The sequence below is a fragment of the Melanostigma gelatinosum genome (assembly GCF_949748355.1).
Source record: "Melanostigma gelatinosum genome assembly, chromosome: 10".
NCBI lineage: Eukaryota > Metazoa > Chordata > Actinopteri > Perciformes > Zoarcidae > Melanostigma > Melanostigma gelatinosum.
Genome location: NC_136643.1, coordinates 18,360,933 through 18,383,639, shown reverse-complemented (window position 1 = coordinate 18,383,639; position 22,707 = coordinate 18,360,933). Strand labels below are relative to the sequence as shown.

At 42.1% G+C, this 22,707-nt stretch overlaps 1 protein-coding gene across 1 annotated transcript; it reads right to left on the bottom strand.

Annotated features, from left to right (window-relative positions):
- Nucleotides 1–2,764: 2,764 nt before the first annotated feature.
- On the bottom strand, nucleotides 2,765–12,583 carry tmem198aa (transmembrane protein 198aa; the record flags this gene model as incomplete). Its single annotated transcript, XM_079277483.1, has 6 exons — nucleotides 2,765–2,917; nucleotides 3,543–3,847; nucleotides 7,492–7,615; nucleotides 8,398–8,610; nucleotides 9,216–9,454; nucleotides 12,445–12,583. 6 exons carry the CDS (start codon nucleotides 12,581–12,583, stop codon nucleotides 2,765–2,767), a joined length of 1,173 nt encoding a protein of 390 aa, XP_079133609.1.
- Nucleotides 12,584–22,707: the final 10,124 nt, after the last annotated feature.

Below are 22,707 nucleotides of genomic sequence, written 5' to 3'. Positions count from 1 at the left end.
CAATGTTTATCATATTGTAGGTCCATATAAATTCATGCTATCAATAATAATAATAATAATAATAATAATAATAATAAGGTGATTTGTACACATTTAAACAGGGTGGTAGGAAAATTAATTGTCGTCTCTTCTCACAATGTGGAGCAATTATTCAATTACTGATGGTTGCTGATAATCAGTTGAGGCTCAGTTTGTTTGCTGCTCTTCAACATCACACGCTGAAAGAACAGCAGGAGAACGATACAAGTGCATCCACCACCCAGCCAAACCAATAGGACGTACAGTAGAAACACAATATAAAACAGCTCCAATCTGCTGGATGAATGACAGAAGCGGTCATGGTGTAAACATGGAAATTAAAGTAAAACAGTTGCACATTTGAAAATTATTTACAGTTCAATATCTACAACAAGTATTTCCCCAACAAATATTCAGTAGAAAACAGATTTCTATTCATCCATTTCAGGCCCAACTTACAAACGTTTTGAATTACCATTTTGTCATTTTTTCGTCAGTCAATGTTAATGTTAAAGACATTGATGACTGGAGTGAGCAAAACCCCAAGTAACACTTGTACAGCCACTACTGCACAACATTATTGGCATAACAATGATACAGCAGACTAGAAGGGGACTGAGCATAATGCATGTCAAGAGGAGGGAACAAGAGAAGAGAAGAGTTGATCCTGTGGCAGAATAGGCTGTGGTTGGTCCTTTCATCGGCCATTGTGGATTGTGTTTTGTGCACCCTGGGACCAACAAATCCAAAATGGAAATCTGAGGTTTTCACATGACAACAGTGACACACTGAAACACTGACACATTGGGAACAGTTACACAAGGATTCTCATGCAGTAACGGGTTGAGGTGAGAAAGATTGGTCCTGGTGCCAAGCCCATATTTAGATATTTAGTATTTAAGAACAGTACTGTGGAATCTTTTTGTCCATCTAAACCTCACGAAGTAAAACCTGGGTAGTGTGAGGAACTACCGCGCGTCAATTCCAAAGAGGTTCAAATAAAACCAGTTCCTTTGTTCCTGAAAATACTGCTTGTACACACCTAACTCCCTCACCTTTTCCGGATGTTCGACACGACAACATTAATGCGCGGAGCGCGTTTGAATTCAAAAGCCATTCACGCGCAAATGCATGTAACACACGAACATATACGCACAAAAACAGTCAAGTCTACAAAAAAAAAGGTCTGGCAGTAAACATGAGAGGGCGCTGTTTGCAAATGATTTCATCTTTCCATTATGTTTCATCATTTACAGGAGATTATCTTCCTCCTCCTCCTTTTCGTCATTTAACACTTCATCCAAACTGTAAGATTCACATCTTAAACAGGACCAGTATACTGGCAAAAAAAAAAAAAGAGGAAAAGAAATACAACATTCAAGACAATGAAGGAGAGGGGGTCTCCTTGGCCAGTATGTTACCACAGGGCTTCTGTGTCCACTCACACACACACACACACACACTATATTTAACATTGCCATGTATTGTCCCCTCCAAACTCTGAATTTCAACCGTCTCATTCCTGGATGACCAGTATCAGATAGCAGTTTCTCGTCTTTGTGCTTTAACATTATATTGACACAGCTGACAAAGTCAACAAGAGGGAAATGGACGTGTGAGCGTTCAGAAACACTTCAACAAGGACAATCACACACACAGTATCTTTCAGAAAGAAGACGGGAGGTACGCATGTGTTTCCTGCTCAAACAGCTGGCTGTCAAGGAAAAAAGGAGAGTGATGAGATGCAAGCACATCCTCCTTGGAACATGGCATAAATGTAGGCAATGACACATGGAGTGCTCGTGGGTGAAATAAGATTAGAATTGTCTTCGGTGTTAACTCTTTGATCCTATATGCACACCTAAAAGCAGCTCCTGTTCTGCAGTTTGAAGCAGCAGAAGCCTTGTGCCGCCATGTCTGGATTCACAGGCTGTCAGAGACGATAACAGGCTGACTTCACGTACACCTCCCTTCACACAGTGACCCTTCAGCGGAGAAAATGATGAAGAAGAGCTGCCTGTCTGTTTCAGTGCTAGCTGTGTTTTCTGTTGTTGTTTTTCTGTCATGTTCCTCTGAGCGCTCGTAATGGAATCCTTGAAGCAAGTCGTTTCCTCCTTCGTTTCCCTTGAACTAAAGCTGCTGTGGAAGGTTTATTGACGGTTGTGCTACCTTGACTCCATGGAAGCCGTGCGACGCATTTGTATCTGAAATGGTGCAGCTCTCCTGTGGAGAAAGTAGTGTTTTGATTGTTTCCCCCACTGCAATCCCACTGGAAATGACTTATCCAGAACATTCTTCAAATCAAATGTTCAACGGAGATATTTCAATCAACTCCCCACCAGACAGGTCCATTATTTCCAGTGTCCTCCAGAACAGTGCAAACAGGTTTCAAGTCCAATTCAGTGTGTGATGACTGTGTTTGAGATTTGACCAAGCAATCTGTTCTTGCTCCATCCAAAAGAAGAGGGGCTCGTGTTGTGTCTTGACGGTCGTAAAGAACAGAACAGGACCAAACCGGTCAAAAAAATACAACTTAACAGGTCTGAGAGGAGAAAAGCAGTGTGGGACTCACCACCTTATTGGAACATAACAATCCTGTTGGGTTGTTAGGCTTTTGATAAGGTTGGCACATAGGGTTAGTTTTTCTATCCCTAACGGTGACAAAGAGGTTTGAAGTAGCCTTGTGTAACTGTGTGTGTGTGTGTGTGTGTGTGTGGTTAGGTGTACGCATGTTCATTTCCCTGTCTCAGATGCGAACTGGTGGTCCACTGGGAGCCGTGAGGGGCACCCGAGAGCCGCAGTCGTAGTCGAGTTCGGCCATGCGGGAGCGGCTCATCATTCGACTGTGGGAGTAGGCTCGTCTGTCCGTTTGTCTGTCCCGGAAACTCTTGATGTAGCTCTGTGGACAGACGGATGACACATGGTTGGGGTAGAAATATACAGTGCACAGGCTGACAGTAAAGTGCACAAACAGCAGCCGTGAAGGAGTACACTTCAAAGATCAATACCATTCTCGTATCTGTCTGGTCAATATGAAGGTAGGCAGATTGTGTTACCCTCGAACAGAGCCAGGCTAGCTGTCTCCAATCTTCATGCTAAGCTAATGGGCAGCTGGCTCCAGTTCCATATTGAAAGTACTGACATGAGAGTGGCATCGGTCTTCTCATCTAACTCTTGGCAAAGAAAGCAATTCGGACTATTTCCCAAAATGTCAAACTGTGTCTTTAAAGGTGTAATGAGGAAGAAGTAAAATATAGATTATGATAAAAGAAATTGATGAAAAACAGGAAAACAGATTGAAAAAGGATCTCTGGTATCTGTACATACACATCAGTGAAAAGACACATTTTTTTATAAATTTGTATTCTTTAAATAGAAACATTGAAAATATTACCAGAAAGCATATATATATATACATATATATATATTATTTCTTGAAATATCTTGAAAGCATGACATTTTAACCGACATAGCTGTAGCCTAACTTCATTTCATCTTAAGACTAAGGAGCCCCTGCGTCTCACCGGTGACAGCACATCTCCATCAAAGCGCCTTTTAGGGTTGGCCTTGCGCTGGTAGCCCGGTTCAGTCTGAGGAGGCGGGACTTTCGGTGGCTGGGAGCTCTGGGCTTGGTGAGGGTGGGATGCCACAGGGTGATGGTACGGCTGGTGGTGGTGGTGGTGGTGATGGGTGTGGGCTTTCTGCTTGTGGGTGGTCTTCTGGTTCTCTCGTTTTTTCTTCTTTTTGTTCTCCTTCTCTTTTTTCAGCTTCTCTTCCCGCTGTCGGATCCGCATGAGCTGAACCCTCCGCTGCTGTCGACTCAAAACCACTGGAGACAAAGAGAGCAGAGATGTGATAATGTGTGGGGAGCGAGGCAACGACAGATACTTATGGCTTTGTCTTTGATAAAGGCAGAACAATACAGCCTTTATAGTGAAACAAAGCAATTAAGTGAAGAGGAAAGGACGCATTAAAATGACTCAGACTGACAAAAAACAAGAGAAACCTTCAATCAGATGTATTTGAATATTAAAATGATCTCTTAAATGCTGATGGTTAGCCCCCCCTAAGAGAGGTTATTGTAAAAAAAAAAAACACGAACGTCCATTTCCTCATTTCCTTCATTCTATTCAGTCCTTTGGCAGACAGATCATTTTCCTTGCAGCATGTACTGACATACTGTGAGTGGGTGAGTGTGTTCGTGTTATATTCACACTCATGCCAGCAAAGGATGCCCAAAATCCATCCTGTCTCGCTGTCCATTGATTACCCATGTGCTTATTTTTAGTTATGCGTGTTTTTTGATTCAGCGGTTTAATATGCAGTCGTGCCGGGCAAATATTTCATGTTCAGGTCAAAAAAGTCGGCGCACATGTACAACAACACCGCTGAACCTCATAAAGAAAAGATGAACAGCATGCGTCAGAGATAAAGCGTGTGGGTGGGTTGGTGTGGAAGTGTTATAAGGTCTATTGTTGTTTCTTTGTGCGGGCGGACAGCTAACTAGACACCATCTGGCAGGGAAACTGCTTAATGATACCCCCTTTTCTTTTCCTCAGCTCACCCCACCCCAGGCCCCTCTGGCGACATGCTACTGTGTGTGTGTGTGTGTGTGTGTGTGTGTGATCTTGTAAGTCTATCTCTGTGAGGACTAATATGAGCTTAAGACCTTGCGAGGGAAGACGTTTTCAGTCCCCACTTCTTTAATAAAAAGGCCGTTTGAGAGTTTAGCTTCAGGTTTGGCTCAGAGTTTATGTTAACAATTTGGTTATGATGGTTCAGGTTTGGCGGTTGGGAATGAATTATGTCAATCAAGCATTAAGTACGCATGCATGCGAGCGTGTGCCATCGTTGTCCACACAAGCAAACAAAAAAAACATGGAAGCATATGCGTGTTCATGCCTGCGCCGTACTCAATCAGCTGACAGACAGATGATTTTCCTTACTGATCCACTTGGGTGACCTGGTTTATTAAACGCCCCCTTCCCCCAGTACACCTGCTCCCAATTTCCCCCCTCTCCTCTCCCCCTATCCTTCTTTGTCTTTCATTGCTTTCCATCATTAAGGACAGACAAACTCTGACAAATACATTTTTTAAGGATACATGCTGCATAGATACATTTAAAGGGACACAATGGTGACCCTTACTGACCGGGCTCTTATCACAAAGCAGGAGTAACCACAGTAACATTCATAGTGCTCTTGCTAGAGCCTCTCCCTAATTATTTTTCCCAAACACAGGCTGTATTTTGTTTGCTCTCGTTATTTTTTTCTTGACAGTCTTTAGCCTGCGCTGTTTTGGCTTCCCTCGTGTGCCAACTCATTTTTAGGTCTCTTCCCCGCCATACATATTGCACATTTTTCAAAATAGCACGAGAAAGCTTCCTCTATCTCTTTGCCCCACACCCTCTGACTGGAAGCCACGGCAGCCTGCTGTTTAATCCCATTATTTGAGCCCATGTGTGACTTTTTCGAAGACACTGTTTCACTCTGCATAGCAGAGAGCAAGTGTGAGAGTTCATGTGTGTGTAGTTAGTGCAAGAGTGAGCGAGAGACTTTGCCCATGTATATTTCTGCCTCTGTCTTAAGGCTGTGTGTGTGTATGAGCTCTGTGTATTGAGTGCTGCATTTACACTGTGTGTGTGTGTGTGTGTGTGTGTGTGTGTGTGTGTGTGTGTGTGTGTGTGTGTGTGTGAGATCTTGCCATCTGTGTTGTGGTTGCTTTGAGAACAGATTAAGGCTGTCTCTGTCAATGGCAGGTTCTGCTGACAACACTAATGTTGGTGTATTCAGACTCTCCCTCACAAACACACACAGTGTTCCCCGTCCTCACAATGGCTGTAATTTCTTAAGCTGCCGATAAAACTGCCCATTTAACACAATTAGGATAGATTTGTCCGTCTTGATAAAATGTCACCAGTTTGTATAGTGGCCTTTGTGAGACTGAAAACAAGCCTCGTCATCATTCTGTGTTCTTGGTTCATGCTTACTGAGGAACTAAGATCAAAGTTAAAATAAAATATATCGACATAATTAAAATGAATTGAATTGAATTCATCTTTAATTAAACATCCAATACGCAAACTTCAAGTACACAGTCCTTAATGCTCGGACATAGCAGCAGCCGTCCTGCTTTTTTAAATTTCTATTTCTTATTTAAAATCTCCTTAACAAGAGGGTCATGGCCAAGACAGGCAGCAGCACAGACAAACAACACGTCTGTAACAACAGCTACAGGAAGTAACATTTCAGATAAGACTCAGTTCATCACATACTGGATCACACAAAGGCAAGCTCAGTTAAAGCATCTCCCACCTGATGTGCCTTCCTCCAACTCCCCCAAACTATTTTTGAAAACACTTAGAGACACCGGCTCCCCGAGACCAAAATCAATCTGCGACAAATTCCAAAGCAGCAGGAGCAGCATACCTAAAAGCCCTTTTCCCCATTTCAAAGAAGGACGTTGGGTACAGACAACAAGAGTACCGGTAAGCCTTGTGGAGATGTCACAGAGCAGAGACAGTACCTTTCAGATGGATGAATTTAAACAGTTATGAAGGAATCAAATTAAGAATGTCTTTATTGATAAGGACATGTCAGTTATTCGGATAGACGATGCAGGATGTGGTGCGTGAGGCCCTTAAAAGATAACGAATCGTCAATTAAGAATCCCAGATATGAAGATACAGCCTCAACCGCATTGCCCTAAAACTAATAATAGACGGAAGGTTGGGTGGCATTTTCTTCTTGCCGGAAGCTTGTTTGTGGCCTGCTTCGCCCTAAAGCGAGAGCGGACACAGTGAGGCGAGCACCACCTCTCTTGGATCAGCAGTGTAATCCACCGTGTGTTCCAGGTTGGAGCAGAAGCTGTGTCAGGCTGTAGCTTTATTTCAGCAGTATTTCATAAGATGCGTGTTTGCGCATTTTCATGAAACATTTGCTTTTCTTACGTTTTTATTAAAATCCTCTATGGAAAATATCAAAGTCTTGCCTACAGTTTTCTGGCATGTCGCAAAGACACGTCCCTTCAGCCTCAGACACTCATTTCCCCCAGGGCGCTGAATTCTTATGGAATATTCCTAACCTGCCATTCCCTTTGTCCAGGATATGTCCCTGGTGTATTCCCACCTTTCTATATCACCTGACCCCGACACTCACTCTGTAGCCCTTAATCCATTCCCCCTGCATGTACCTGTAGCCTGTCTCCGCTACTTTTAGTCAAACTGCTCTACAAGTGTCTTCATTTCAGTCCAGAGCCCTGTTGTCAATACTGTGACAACTATTTTTTACATTATATCCAATTACCAATGCAAAAGAAGCTACGGACAGCAGAAAAAGGTCAGTTTATAAATAAGGTCAGTGTTGCTGTTGTTTTGTGAAATTATTGTAATTGTAACAACAATATCTGTGTCCAAAATGAGCTTTTGGACCTAATTGAAGGAGTCTGGTTGTGTGTGAAGCAGCAGCACTCACCCTCTGTGTGAGAAAATCCCTCGGCAGTGACCTTCCATTGGATCAGCACTCCGAGGAGGGACAGCACAGGCCACACCCCCAAGATGACCCAAGTAAACCAGCACACCGACCTCTTTGGCGCCACCTGCAAACATTACATGTACAATTTTAGATGAACAATTTCTAAGTGTCTACATGCAGAAGTCTTTGGGGTTCGTCACATAAAACAACCTCATCTCTTCTCTGTTGAGTGAATGAAAAGAGGTCCGATAGGTATTTGGAAAATGTGATAATGGCTGAGAATTAGATTAAGGCAGTGTTACAAATCAAATACAGACGAATTTAATTAAGGACCAAAATAAATGACTGGAGAAACTGAATCAATTAAGAGGCTTCAATACAGGGCACTGAACTGATCAAAGTCTTGTAGGTAAAAGTAGGTAAAAGATTCAAATCATATGCTGTGGCCAGATCACAACCCAACTGATCTCCTGTGGGAGAATTTGGATCAAATGAGGGAACAGATTTCGGATTACGCCTTTGCAGGCAGTTTTGCAGGATGCACTGTTTTATGCCAATATTGGATTTCCAGGATTTTTTGCATAAGTGTTTGGGTATGTTATCTACAAATGGGTTTTCAATTGCATTTGTATGAAGCTGACTGTATTCCATTATACCACTATGACATCATACAATTACATATACTCTCTTTAAAGATGTATTATTCATGCTCAACTCAGCCTCTCCTTCGTGCACACACATAGCAAACGCACACACACACACACACACACACACACACCCACAAACATAAAGATTACTCACACACAGAAAAGAAAAACATGCCTAAAGGTGACTTCAAAATAAATGAATAGCATTTATTTCTACCTGCCACTAAGAGTTTACACAGAAACACACAGATGAGCTTACCCGGAGTCTCTCGTAGACGTAGTGCACCAAGGCAAACAGCTCTATAAAGTAGTCCACGGTGACGGTGATGATTGCGGAGCCGAAGGTGGCGGTGGAGAGGGTGACGAAGCAGCGCTGCCATTGAAGAGTGAGGACGGCAAATAGCGTCCCAGAACCCAGGAGAATACCCAGAGGAACCCACACTGTTCTGGGGTGGTAGAACTCCTCCATGGCCTTGGTGAGAGAGCGGAGGGTTAATTTCACTCTGGCAGTTGGCTTTTTTTTTTTTTATCTCAGTTTTTATTGTTTTAAATCACCAGAATTAGGGCACGGTCATATTTAATTTGAATGGATTTGTTAATTGCGGCAAAGTAAATCCACAACATGAGTTTGTCTGATCGAAGTTGTGAAGAACTGTTGGCATCACGGCTTGTAGTCGCAATCTTAAAAAAAAAAAATAGGAGACCCGAAGGCCTGTCTAGTGGTGTGGTTTGCAGTCAGTTATTATATTACCCTAGTGGTTTCAATGTGCTGCTCTGCTGCTTCGTAGTTGGATAACTTGTTTGCCAGCACCCTAAATGACAAGCTAAATAGAAAGCTAGCTAGCTTGTATCAAGACGCTGCCATTACTGCCGATGGAATCATTTCAATGTCATTTCAACATGTCGTTCTACAGGATCTCCTGGATACACTTGCCACTCTCTGATGTGATTGGGCCCAAGAAGGTTTTTGTGTGGTAATAGTACAAGATGCCTATTATGTACATGTTATTTCCCTTGACGTTCTGTACACAGATCAATATGAATCGAAATAGTGCACAGTCAAATGTGTCTCCTCACCACCAGTGACGCCACTCCTAACAGCAGGCCCAGCAGCAGGCCCACCATAAACAGTCCCACGCTGCGGACCAACATGGTCACCAGGCCACACAGGGTCCCGATCCCCAGGCCGATGCCCACCGATGCCTCTACGCTCAGCTGAGTGTCCATCACCCTCTCCTTGTAGCACAACATGAAGATGACCACAGAGCCAAACATTAGGCCCGTGAGGAACAATACGGCCTTAAAGCATCGATAGCCTGGAGGAGAGTTGGGAAACAGACCACTGTAAGGTTATCTCCAGCATACAAACGCGGGTACATGCTGTACATGACTGTGTATATGATTCGGTTTCTCTTTAAACACACAAATCAAAGCCAACATGTGGTGACAGCGAGAATATGTATTTGGGGACCATTTTATAATGAGGTAGCCTTTACAAGTAGTAACCATAGACATTCATGTTTTACAGATAAGCCATCAAAAGCAGCCTGATTTAATATTGTATTCCTTTTGTTCGTGCTTGTATTGAAAGGTTTTCTCAATGCAGCTGACTGAGTGTAGACTGCTTTTGCAAGTTCTTGAAGATAAAGGCTGTTCTAAACAGAGAACATAGGGATGATGCATAATGAAAAGCAAAACAAACAACCTGCCCGTGGTGGGTGAGGGGTGCATTTCTTCATTATGAGCAGATAAACTGTCTCTAGAAACCTTTGTGAAACTGCTTTAAAATGTGATCATCATCGTGTTACAAAAGGTCATCCACATTAATTAGTCAACAGGCCTGCTGAATAGAACAGCTGCTCCCCTTCTTTTTTCTTTTCTTTTCCAATTGTCTGCTCCTTCCTGTCCTTGGCTGTCTCTCTCTTCTTTTTTTTTATCGTTCACCAGTTTGTCGCCATTATAATTTGCTCAAATTATAAAGAGGTGCAATCTCCCTGGCCCTTGCTTCTGTTTATTAATATTTGCATCTCCCTTTCTATTTGCTCTATCGTTCCGTCTTCCTCTGTCTGTCTCGAGGGGCTCCAACATCAGATTGTTATCTATGTGTAATCAGGCATTTCACAGCTGAGCCAAACAATACTCTTCCTCTCAGCCAACCCACTGTCCGTGCTCCTCCCTCGTGACCATACCTCGTTTATTTGATGCACCTGGCTTTCTTTACTCCCTTCTGCTCGATCCCGTGTGTTTTCCTTGGTATCTTTCGGCCACCAGCCCTTTAAATAACAAGTGCGGTGAAAGCCGCTGTATTCTTTTCACAGCTGTTTTCTGGTTTCTGTAACAAATTGTTCTTTAATATCAGTCTCCATCAATCAGTTTATACATTTAGAAATACCATGCCTCATTTTGACTGCTCTTAATCTTCTGCTCTGACCCATCCTTCCCTCTCAGTCTTATCTCCCCCACTGTTCCAACCCTCCTACTTCCTCTTTTGTTCCTCGTTGCTTCCCTTACTTTTCTTCCAGCCATCAAACCTTCCATGCCATCTGTTCACTCTGGCTTACCCAGCACTCCCTTCCTCCTCTCTTTTCTTTTGCCTCATCCATCTTGCCCCTAAAGCATCACTCATCATTAATGCTCCAACTTTGTTGTTGTTTGTTGGATCAAATAAATGACATTTTCTTCTCAAGACGATGGAAGTTATTCTGCAAATTCTGCAGTTCTATCGGCAGGGACATTCAAATTCAGACTGCAGAAATGTAATTTCATGTGTGAGTGTGGAGTTTCTGTACAACGCCAACAACAATCTGATCTCGGGTGCCTGTATTCCTACAGTCCTTTGCAAAACCGCCACAGCAAGAATAGAATCTCTGACACTGCCTCTTTACCTAGAAAAGAGCTGCAAGTAGTAAATGATTAGACAGCCCTGTGAGCCAACCCAAGGCAATATATTAAAATTAATTGTATCTTTGTACAAAAATGCATGAAACATTCTGAAAGCAAAGTCATTATCTGAGCATGTTTATGGGATTTTGTCAGTCCCTACTCAAGAGGAAATACAATTTTGATTCCATAATTTTTTGTTGCATTGAAAACAACTCCATAGCAGCGGATCTCTGTCTCTCTCTCTCCTCTCTCTATAATTATTTATTGATTCCACATTCCTGTAATGACTTTACATCCAAACTCATTAGGATGAGCCCTTCATTTTTGTGGTGCAATCCAACAGTTACTCACTGTAACTCACACAAAATGCAGCCTTTTTTTTGGTCCCATACGAATGGACCCATGCATAAAGTATGAGTCCTGGTGTTTTGATGGCACACAGAAAACAAACAAACTGGAAATGAGATTTCAGGGCTCGTTGGCGATATGTTGCACTTTCCAATTATGTGCTGGCACTTACACATATAGGACGTTATATCAGCTGCATGTCACTCTTAAGTGTTTCCTTCGTGTCTGTCATTAAAGTTATGTTTGTTTGCAAAATCACACTGCACAGGTGACTTCTGATGGATGATATGGATTTGTATACATTTTGACATTATTCTGCTCAGCTTATGTTAAAGGAATAGTTCGGCATGCTGAGAAATATACTTATTGCTTTCTTGTTGAGAGATAGATGAGAACATTGTTTCGGTGAGTATGAAATAACAGCCAAAAGATGGTTTATTTAGCTAAGTGTGAAGCCTAGAAACAAAGGAAAACAGCTAGCCTGGCTCTGCCCTAAGGTGACGAGATATGCCTTCGGGCACCACCAAACCTCACTAATTTACATCTCATATCTTGTTTGTTTAATATGTAGAAAAACCAGAATGTAAAGACATTGTTATATTACGGGGGGCTATGGGGGTTAACTGCATCAGGCTAATTCACTTCCTCTTTACACTTGTACCGATTAAATAAAAAGTATACGTGTTAACTAATTAGCTTTAGATGTGCTAGTTGGGATGATTTAGTATCCTTTGCACAGAGCCAGGCTAGCTGTTTCCCCCTGTTTCCAGTCTTTGGGCTAAGCTAGGCTAACTGGCTGCCGATAGTAGATTTGCATATAAAGTACAGACATCTAAATCTTGGCACAAATATGTGAATTTCCCAAAAATGTTGAACTATTCCTTTGATGACTGAACAGGACACATTAGTTTCTGTAGGTATATTAAATGGGACTGGGGTGAAAAGAGCTCTTGTGCCAATAATAGAGCAGTTTTAACTGATGGCAATTAGCTCTTGTGGCAAGCTGTGTTTATAACATGCTTATTAGTACCAGCACAAACATTATGAGCGAAGCCTTGACTACATCCTCACTTACCAAAGAAGCAGTAGATGATTCCAAAGAGGCAGCACATGGAGCAGACCACTGAGGGAACAATCTCGTATCTCCTCTCAATCTCCTGGTCACACTTCAGGCTCACCTCAGCCAAACCCAGGAGTTGGTTGGTGGAAGTCATGGTGACTGAAGTGAAGGGGGGTTAGGTTTAGGGCAACAGAGGAGGAGAGGGGTTAGGAGTGAAGGGATGACTGGATCAGTGGGCCTCACCCATCGACACGTGTCTACCTGCAAACGTGGGGCACAGAAAGAAAGTGATAGAGAGAGAGAGAGGGGGCAGGAGTGAGATGAGAGAAAGAACGAGGAAAGAGTGATTATTGATCGCTCATTTCAACCACTCAGCTCTGAGTGCTGACAGAGCAGTAAGCATTACAATTTTGAAAAAAAGAAACACCCCAGTATATCACAGCCACTCCGAACAACGTCTGCTGCAGATGAAAGGACTGCATGCTCAAAAATAGCAATTCAGCCGATCATTCACTCGGATATACAGTGAAGAGGCTGCAACAAATAGTTGCTTACAGTTTGAAAGTATTCGTAAGCAGAAGATCTGCAGCACACACATAATGGTTGCCATTGAAAAGCATTAGCATAAATCTGCATGTCGTGGGAAGTACCGGTATAAGACTGTGAATTTTTGTATTTGTGCCACAAAGTTTAAGTTTTTCGAAAGGTTAAAAAAACAAAAACAACCCCTAACCGCTACTCTAATCACCCACTGGAAATAACACATCAGCAAATACTCACTCACTGCTGTTAAAGACTGCTTCATAACTTTATACGCTGCAAAGCAGTGCTGCAGTATTGACCGTGTTTCACTGTTGTTATGAAACACTCATCGGGAATAGAAGTATTACATGTGTTGATTGTTCATGCTGCAAAGGCTGCATACAGTGGATGGTCCTTGAGCATTTAGTGCAACAAATGCCGTATTTATGATAAATAGATTAAAGCACCAGGTAGACTGCAATGGTATCTGTCAATCAACCAAAATATGATGGTTAAAGGTCTTACAAGATCAAACTTCAATCTACTAATAACAATGTAAAGGAGATACGGCTGGAATGTGTGTTTAAGTGCAAAAACAAGAAACAAAACATGAGCAACCAAAGAGCCTATTTGGGCTTTTAGGAATATCGGATCTCAGGAACAAAAACTCTTGAAACAAAGGTCTATGAGCGCTATCATTTTCTCCATTTGGGATGAAAACGGCAAAATTTAGGATATAAAAGCTGGCACCAGAAACACGTCACATACAAATGAAGAGTGTGTAAAAATGATAAGATAATGATAACAATAATTTTGTAAAAGCATACATTGTATTCATTATCAACATACATACAATATCAATGTATAAGCATGGATATATTGCAGCAGTTATTTAGTGTGATAACCAACTGTAAGACTCCACTGACTACATTTCACTTTAATCTGTAAATGAAGCCATAGGGCAGCTTTCGCTGTGACACTGTTTGTCGTTTATGAGCAATTACTGGTTTCACGATTCATGTTCTGCACCCAGAGTGTAACTTATATCACAACCGCTGATCTAATGAGATGTTATTTAGAGATGTTCTGTTACACAATACAGCGCAGTATTGATAACTCCATTCTTAATTGATCGGCTTGTGTCCCTTGGGTTCACTGAAAGACACAAGCAGATCAATTAGGAGTGGGGTGAGCTGCAGACACACTCCCCTTGTTCTGAGAGGCATTTGTTGAAGACTTCTGTTGGGTGGAAATGTGCTCTGGGCTTCCACTTTGGTCATTTTATTTTGGGTAGGTTCTGTACCATCAGCTAATTAAAAGTGATCAAAGTCAGCTGTTTCACATATGTTGTGTGAAGATAGTCAAGTGCAAACTCAGTCAATCACTGTGTCACACTCCAGCAGAATGCATAGATTTTATAGTTTTAGTAAGAAAAACGGCATTCAAGTACATTCTTAAGGCACATTTAGAAGTGTGCACAAAACACATTGTGAAGAATAGAGTAGAATAGACCTGTGTGGTTAACACACCCACACAGGCATCAAATCTCAATTTTTTCATTTCCAGTTGAGACATAGACATTGAGCGTATCGACTCGATCAGCGCTGGATGGCTTTAAATAGGAACATTCGCCAAGAAGCATGAATGGCAGGCTGTTACTCTGCATCATCATTATTCATTTATGAAACAAGCACGATACTGCATCTTTCATGCAGTCAAATGCAGTAATTCATGCAAAGGTCCAAGTCTTTCCTTTTCCACCGTTTCCATAAGCCATGTGTGACTCCTCGCTGAATCCGTGTGGTGGTCTCTCACCACCCAGATTGCACAGAGGGGATAATCCTTATTGACTGTAGGTGCTGATGCACTGTGACACACACACACACACACACACACACACACACGCGCACGCACACACTTCAGCAGCCACGGTGATGTTGAGCAAAACAACTCCTCTGGAGCACTGAACAGTCAGCACACAGCATGACATGCTGTGTGCTTTGGAATAAACAAATCTGCACAGAAGTGGAATTGAAGAAGAAATCGAAATCCAGACGTGTCCAATATTTTTACTAGCTTTTGAAATCAAATGACTTAGTATCTGCAAAATGACAGAGGTGACGAGCAGTTAAACTAGAATACACTGACCATAACATTGTGGCCAGCTAGAGTAAGAACAACTACGTGTCGATAGCTTTATTGGTTACAAGCACACAATCAGCACTGCAGAAAAAAATGAATCTTCGCCCTCACATAAGGGAGAATATCACCCTTTGTACGCACAGCATCAGTCATGGTCTAGCAGCATTCTTCTGACAAACCCAACAGCATACAATTAATATGTATGGAGATGGATGAGCCAAGTGAAATGTAAGTCTTCAGTGTACTGAAAAACAGTCCAAAGTGTCTCAATAAATGTCAGCTGCTATAATTGCTTTTAAGCCCTCTGCACAGTACCTTTCATCAGATCCCTTTCAGTGTCAGCAACACCCACCTGAGTCCAAGCCTCTGGGCCTCCCTGTCACTACTTATACAGAATTAAAAGCATTAGATTAAGATGAACTACAAACTAGTAGTAAAACATTTTAACGACACAGTGTGTAAACGATGCTCGCTGTGGGAGAAGTCGGGGGGGCGCGTGACTCAGACCTAACCGAAAGCCGATTAGCATTAACACAGGGAGTTCGAATGCAGCAGTCTTCAGTGGCAACCATGTCAGCGACATAAACTGCATTTTACCGCCGCGTCAAGTACAACAATAACAACCGTGAGGATATTACGTGACGCTGTAGAGATTTCTGAAGTTAACTCCCCGCACTCTCAGGTGCAGAGAAGCACTCCTAGAACGGAACACTTGAACTGAGTACAGGCACTTATTGACAGGAGAAACTCAGCTGTGTAGTTCATTGAGCGGTCCTACACATCACATCATCCGGCTTGCCCTGCAAACTTGTGATTACCTGACAGCTGATTATTACTATGAGTTGCTGCAGACATGGTAAATGGACTTGTACTTGTATAGGGCTTTTCTCGTCTTCCGAGCTCTCGCAGCGCTACGCAAAACATGTCACTCACCCATTCACACACTGATGGCCGAGGCATGTCAACATGGACTAGCGGAGCCGGGGATCGGACCGCTGTTCCTCTAATTGAAGGACGACCCACACTATCACTGGATGGTCCCCGATTGATAATGTGGTAGAGCTTAAGCTACATGGCTGAAGTGAGTGAAGTTGAGGGAAAGTCTATAGAAACAACTTGACTTCTATCCTATATTAGAAACGAGGGAGCGTTAAGAGAGCACTACCTCTGCCAATGCCGCACAATCCCCACAACTTCTAATTATTTAAAATAGGAAATGTTTACAAATGCTACATCTACCTCGGGATGAACATTCAAATACATAAAGTAATAGACACTCATGAGATACATGTGCTTGATTTTTTTGCATTCTGTTCAGTGCAAAGCTTCAAAGGACAATTTGAAAAAGGACCTTTTTGTAGAATTCTTCTAATCTAAAACATCCTCGATATGCACCTGCATCCAGAGCTGCAATTTCAAACACAAAGCCTGCGCTCGTTTGCATTTCATGCAGAGTGGGTCAAAAACCTGAAAAGTAATTGGAGGAATTCCAGCTCATAATTGCCTGTTTTGGAAATACCGATTCGGAGGGTGCAACAGATTGTGAAGACTGCAGCTTAGTTTCACCACAGGCACAGACGATCGCACTGAGAATGCATGACTACTGCGCTGCCAAGACGAAGAATGACAGAGTGATAATATGCTCAAATGCCTTCCTTCTCTTTCTCTTACTCACGCAAAACCACATAGAGTGTGTCTGCCCCACGGCCACTTAAATTAATTAAATCAAAAATAAACGATCGAGGAGTTAAACAAAATAACTTAATCCAAGTTAAAACTACAGCAACAGTACAACAAAATAGGATAATTAAATGTGGACTCTTAAATATCAGATCTTTGTCATCTAAAGCTCTACTAGTAAATGAGCTAATATCAGATAATCATATTGATTCATTTTGTCTTACTGAAACCTGGCTGAGTAATGATGAATATGTCAGCCTAAATGAATCAACTCCTCCAAGTCATATCAATACTCACATTCCTCGAGGCGCCGGCCGAGGAGGTGGAGTAGCAGCCATCTTTGACTCTAGCCTATTATTAAACCCTAAACCTAAACTAGACTACAACTCATTTGAAAGCTTGGTTCTTAGTCTTTCACACCCAACCTGGAAAACAATACAGCCAGTTATATTTGTTACAGTGTACCGGGCCCCAGGTCCGTATTCTGAATTTTGATCGGAATTTTTTCAGTTTTGATCAAGTCTAGTCCTTAAAACAGATAAAGTAATTATTGTAGGTGACTTTAATATTCATGTGGATGTCGAGAACAATAGCCTCAGTACTGCATTCATCTCATTATTAGATTCGATTGGTTTCTGTCAGAATGTACAGAAACCCACTCACTGTTTTAGCCACACTCTCGACCTGGTTCTGACTTATGGCATTAACATGGAAGATTTAATAGTCTATCCACAGAACCCTCTTCTGTCGGACCATTATCTAATAACCTTTGAATTCTTACTAACGGAGTGTACACCGTTAAGCAAGAGTTACTACACTAGATGTCTATCTGATGGTGCCGTAGCTCAATTTAAAGAAGCGATTCCGTCTGTATTTAACTCGATACCATGCTTCAATATAACAGAGGACTCCTGTGCTAACTTTAGTCCGACCCAGATTGATCATCTTGTCGACAGTGCTACAAGCTCACTGAGAAGGACACTAGACTCTATTGCTCCTTTAAAAAAGAAGTTGGTAAAACAAAGGAGGTTCGCTCCATGGTATAACCCTGAAACCCGCAAATTAAAGCAAACATCGCGAAAACTTGAAAGAACATGGCGTTCCACTAACTTGGAAGAATCTCGGTTACTCTGGCGAGACAGTCTTAAGACATATAAGAAGGCCCTCCGTAATGCCAGGATGACCGCAGTTTTATCTGGACACTGGTTCTTCAACCAGCCATGGCCCTGCTGACACCTACTACGATCTTCATTGTGAACATTATTAATCCTATTACCGATACCATTAATGCACAGTACTGATTTTGTCTCTTCCCCGGAGTCCTTGTGCTTCCTCTCCTCACAGGTTTCCATGGAGCATGGTTTCATCTGGACCCTGGTCCTTCCTCCTACCATGGCCCTGCTGACTCCAACTGCTCATATCACTTTTATTATTACTCACATTACTATTTCATACTACCGATACCATTAATGCACATTATTGACCTGCTTCTTCACCAGAGTCTCTGGGCTTTCTCGCCTCACAGGTTCCTGTGTATCCGGGTTTACCTGGACCAGGTGTTGCCTCCTGTCGTGGTTGTGTCATACATTGAATGTGCTGTAATTACATTGAATGTGTTGTAATTCACTATCCTGTTCTACACATGACATCATTGCACTTCTGTCCATCCTGGGAGAGGGATCCCTCCTCTATTGCTCTCCCACAGGTTTATTCCTCTTTCCTCCCCGTTAAAGGGTTTTTTTGGGGAGTTTTTCCTGTTCCGATGTGAGGGTCCCGGGACAAGAGGATGTCAAACGTGTACATATTGTAAAGCCCTCTGAGGCAAATTAGTTATTTGTGATTTTGGGCTATACAAAAATAAATTGAATTGAATGATTAGAAAACAGCCCACCAATAAGGTCGAAAGAAAAACAGCATATTATTATGCAACAATGTCACGTCCTGTCTGTTGCTATAACAACCAGCAGCGGTACAAGGACCCTGCGAATGGGAAGTGGGCCTCGTCTCCATGGGAATGTGCACGTTAAGAGCCAATCCGTGAGGGGTTCTTTGAGGCTCTTGGCAGCAGACGGTCCTGACCTCTGACCCTATTCAGCTAGCGCCTCTTTATAACTCAACAACATATTAGGCTATCCACTGAAAAAAACAGCCCCATCCTTGATTCTTCAATTTTTAACGGTAACTAGTTGGAGTTTTCATGGATCAAAAATATAAAGTCTACAGAAACCTATTGAGGCTTAGGTTAATAAAACAATTACAGCCACATGTAGATTAGAATATGACACTTTAACACTGGATAGTAATCATTTGATTTCAAATAAATGTTTGATTTTTGCACGTGTGATTAATTCAAAAGCAGTCAAAATCGTCTCTGAATAATAGAAAACGTAGAATTGTAGAAGACACCGCACCGTGTATTGGTATGAACACAGGCGAACAGCAGTGTATTGCTGTTGGATTCTCTGTTTGATCGAAGTAATCATATTTGTAGCGACGCAGGTTTGCTCGGCACAGGGTTTCATTTTCTATCAGCTCCACTTGAGAGCCAGTGTGTGAAACTCTGCAGTGAAGCCGACATCTAAATTCTGCTTCACGGGCTCGCTTGTCCTCCCTGCTGACAAATGGGGGACCACTGGACCAAATCAGTGTTCACATGATGAACTGCTCAGCCAGACAGGCCAATAATGTTAGGTTACATATCAAAAACCCACTGGCAGAGTAATAACCTTTGTGCGTGTTGATGTGCTCTCTGCTGGAGTTTTGCTTCAGCTCCTCTTCTCTTCAGACGAGTAGACAGTCTGAGGTCACAGATCACACCCGAACACTGCTGGCACTCTAATAAGGGTTTTAGGATTTATTCCGCAGTATGTATCTCTGGCATCCAACGTGCGTTGCCATTCACAGTGTGACTTCACCGTCACCTTCACCCCTACGAGTGTGCTGACTTTTACAGATCTATGAACTGATAAAAGCAGTTGACTTGGAAAAAATGCTGCACTCCCTGAATGACTGTCATTGTGTATAAACACCTGATGCTGTACTTGAAGACTCGATACAAATTCATTACTCTGGATAATAAACAGACCTCCCCCTGAACAGTTGTGTAGTGGAACTACTGAAGGAATGAACCCCAGAACACGGACAGTGTGTTCTGTGGATTGCCGAGAGTAAAAAAAAAAACAGCGTGTTTCTGAAAAGTGATGGGATTTCATTTTTTAAAGCGCAAAAGAAAAACATTCAACGCTATTGTATTGGGGTGGCAGCAGAAATATATCTTTCTGTCTCTTTTGTACTGCAGGGTTTCCTAACTCTGGTATGATGTTGTGGTATTGATTTTTAAATGTACCCAAGTGTACTTAGATCAATAGATTGGACCAGATATTATGGCTTAAATAAATGTCATAGTTATTTTTGTATCTGATAACTTGTGTGATGATCGATTACAGTTCTACCTAGAGAATGGGGAATAGCGTTCAGCGGGTTATAGTTCAGCAGACTAAGGCAGGATGGAGATGTAGCCCGTTAGTGTAAGGTCAAATGTTAAGAGGTAAAGCTTGCTAATACCACTAAAGTTATTACTCAGACCCTGGCAAGGTTCATGAGCAACAAACATGATCTCTGGATTGTAGAGAGCAACCTTTTCTCCGATTGCGTCCACATTTTACAGGAAATAAATATTTTTATTAGAAACCTTTCTGGGTGGCAGTGTCTGTTTGTCAGGTGTTTGTTTGATCCAATTCTGAATCGACATTCATGGTCCCCAGAGGATGAATCCTGAAGACTTTTCCTTGACCTCCACCAAGTGGTTCACATTTCTCGTTTAGAGTGAAACATCTTCACAACTGCTGGATGTTTTGCTGTGAAATGTAATACAGACAATCATGCCCCGTAAGGATGAGAACATCGATCCCCTAACTTATCAGAGCGTGCAATTCTCAGATCAAAATATTTAATCGGTCCAATGTTTTGGTTTCTTCCCCATTACCAGCAAGTGTAATGACATTCCCATTAGCCTCAGCTGCTTATTAGCAAATGTTAGCATGCTACCATGCTAAACTAAATGGTAAACAGTATATCTGCAAAATCTTTAACGTGCTTGCATAGCATTAACCTAAAAAAACACTGAGTAGTGTCTCATAGAGCTGCTAGCATGGCTCTTTGCCAAACAAACAGCCAACTACTCATTAATGCCGGCTTCTTTATTATATTATAGCATTCATGTGCAACAGTTTTGCCGATGTCATGGTTACTAACAGGATGACTGTGTTTTCATCCAGCCCATCTGTCACTGGGGAGACGACTGCAGTGTGTGTGTGTGTGTGTGCGTGCGTGTGCGTGTGTGTGTGTGTGTTGTGAGAGGAGGGTGTTGTCGAGAAAGCAGAAAGCGACTTTGAGAGTTTGAATCTGCTTAAGATTCAAGGCAGATCTGCGAAGAAAGAAATATAACAGTCCTATCTAGCATCTGTGCACATCTGCTGCAGAATAAAGACACTGTGGGATTAATCCACAGTTATTCCACAGACCATTGAGATGTAACATCAAATGATCTCAGTTCTTTCATTATACCCAAATGGCCTTTATTTCAACAGTGAGTTATGTGATGTGTAGCTCTATAAGTGCAGGATGTTCATTCCTGTGATAATAGGTATTAAAGGGATGCAGTGGTGAGCAGCATGCGTACCTCCCACCATTGTTTCCTGTGATGGTAACCAACACGTGTGCTGTTTAAAATGCTGACACAAAGCTTTGAAATGCTTTATTAATCTTGACAAGAGCTTAAAAACAGAAGAATATATTAAGCTTATCATTCACATTTGTTTGTGGAGGAAAACATTCAAACACTTGCTGTTTCTATTTTATCAAAGGAGATTGGCATTTCTGTGATTTTTATCATTGCAAATTGCATATTTCGCGGTTTTGAATATTTATGGGATAAAACCAGCTATTTCAAGTGCTTGCGCTTTGAGCAATAGAGATAAGGCAATATTTTCCGACACCTCAGAGTAAATGATGAATTCATTCATTCAGGCTGTGCCGTTACACTGAACATAGCTTTTTGGTCAGTTGGCATAGTAACCAGAAAGGAGCAGATAGCCTTGTTTCATTGGAAGTGCCTTCAGTGTTGCGTCTTTGATTAACTGCTTAGCCGAACCTTACTGTAAAAGCAGCATTCTTATCTCACTGTAATTTACTTTTACAGGCTTGAGAAGCCTTGCCCCCTTGCCTCGCCTGGTAGCCTTTTCTACGCTGTGTTTCCAAATCAATTTCCTCTCTGTGCATTCCCTTCGTATGATATTTTACTCATGTGCTGATCCCATCTAACGGTCTGCGGCGCTTATATAAATGAAACACACGGATGTGAGCACCAGTAAAGACATCGCTTACATTCATAAAGGCAACATAACGACAGGTCCTTTGATAAATAAAGCACCGACATTGGTAAATAAATCCATGCAAGAAATATTAATCGCATAATTTTCCACACTTGCGTTATCAACTGCCTTTCAAGGCCATTTCAGTGCCAAATTGAGTGGAATTATGTCGCCGCTTTTATGCTTAAAGGGGAAGCTATTAACGAAAACAAATTTGGTGACAATTTCAACAGTTTAAAAGCCTTTCACTGCTAACAGTTCATCATGTGCTCTTTGAGTTCCTCACCCCATCCATCATGCATGCCTGCATTTACTTTGCGTCTCTTTGTAACTGTAGAATGAAACTTAACTAGAGGGCGCTCAGAAAGATTCTCGGCCTGGGTCATTTGGTTGCCCGGGTCATTAGGTTTGAAGGCAGGAAGGTGATTTGTATGGGAGCTGTTAATTTTCTCATCACACTCTCCCTCTCTCTCTCTCTCTCTCTCTCTCTCTCTCTCTCTCTCTCTCTCTCTCTCTCTCTCTCTCTCTCTCTCTCTCTCTCTCTCTCTCTCTCTCCCTTTAA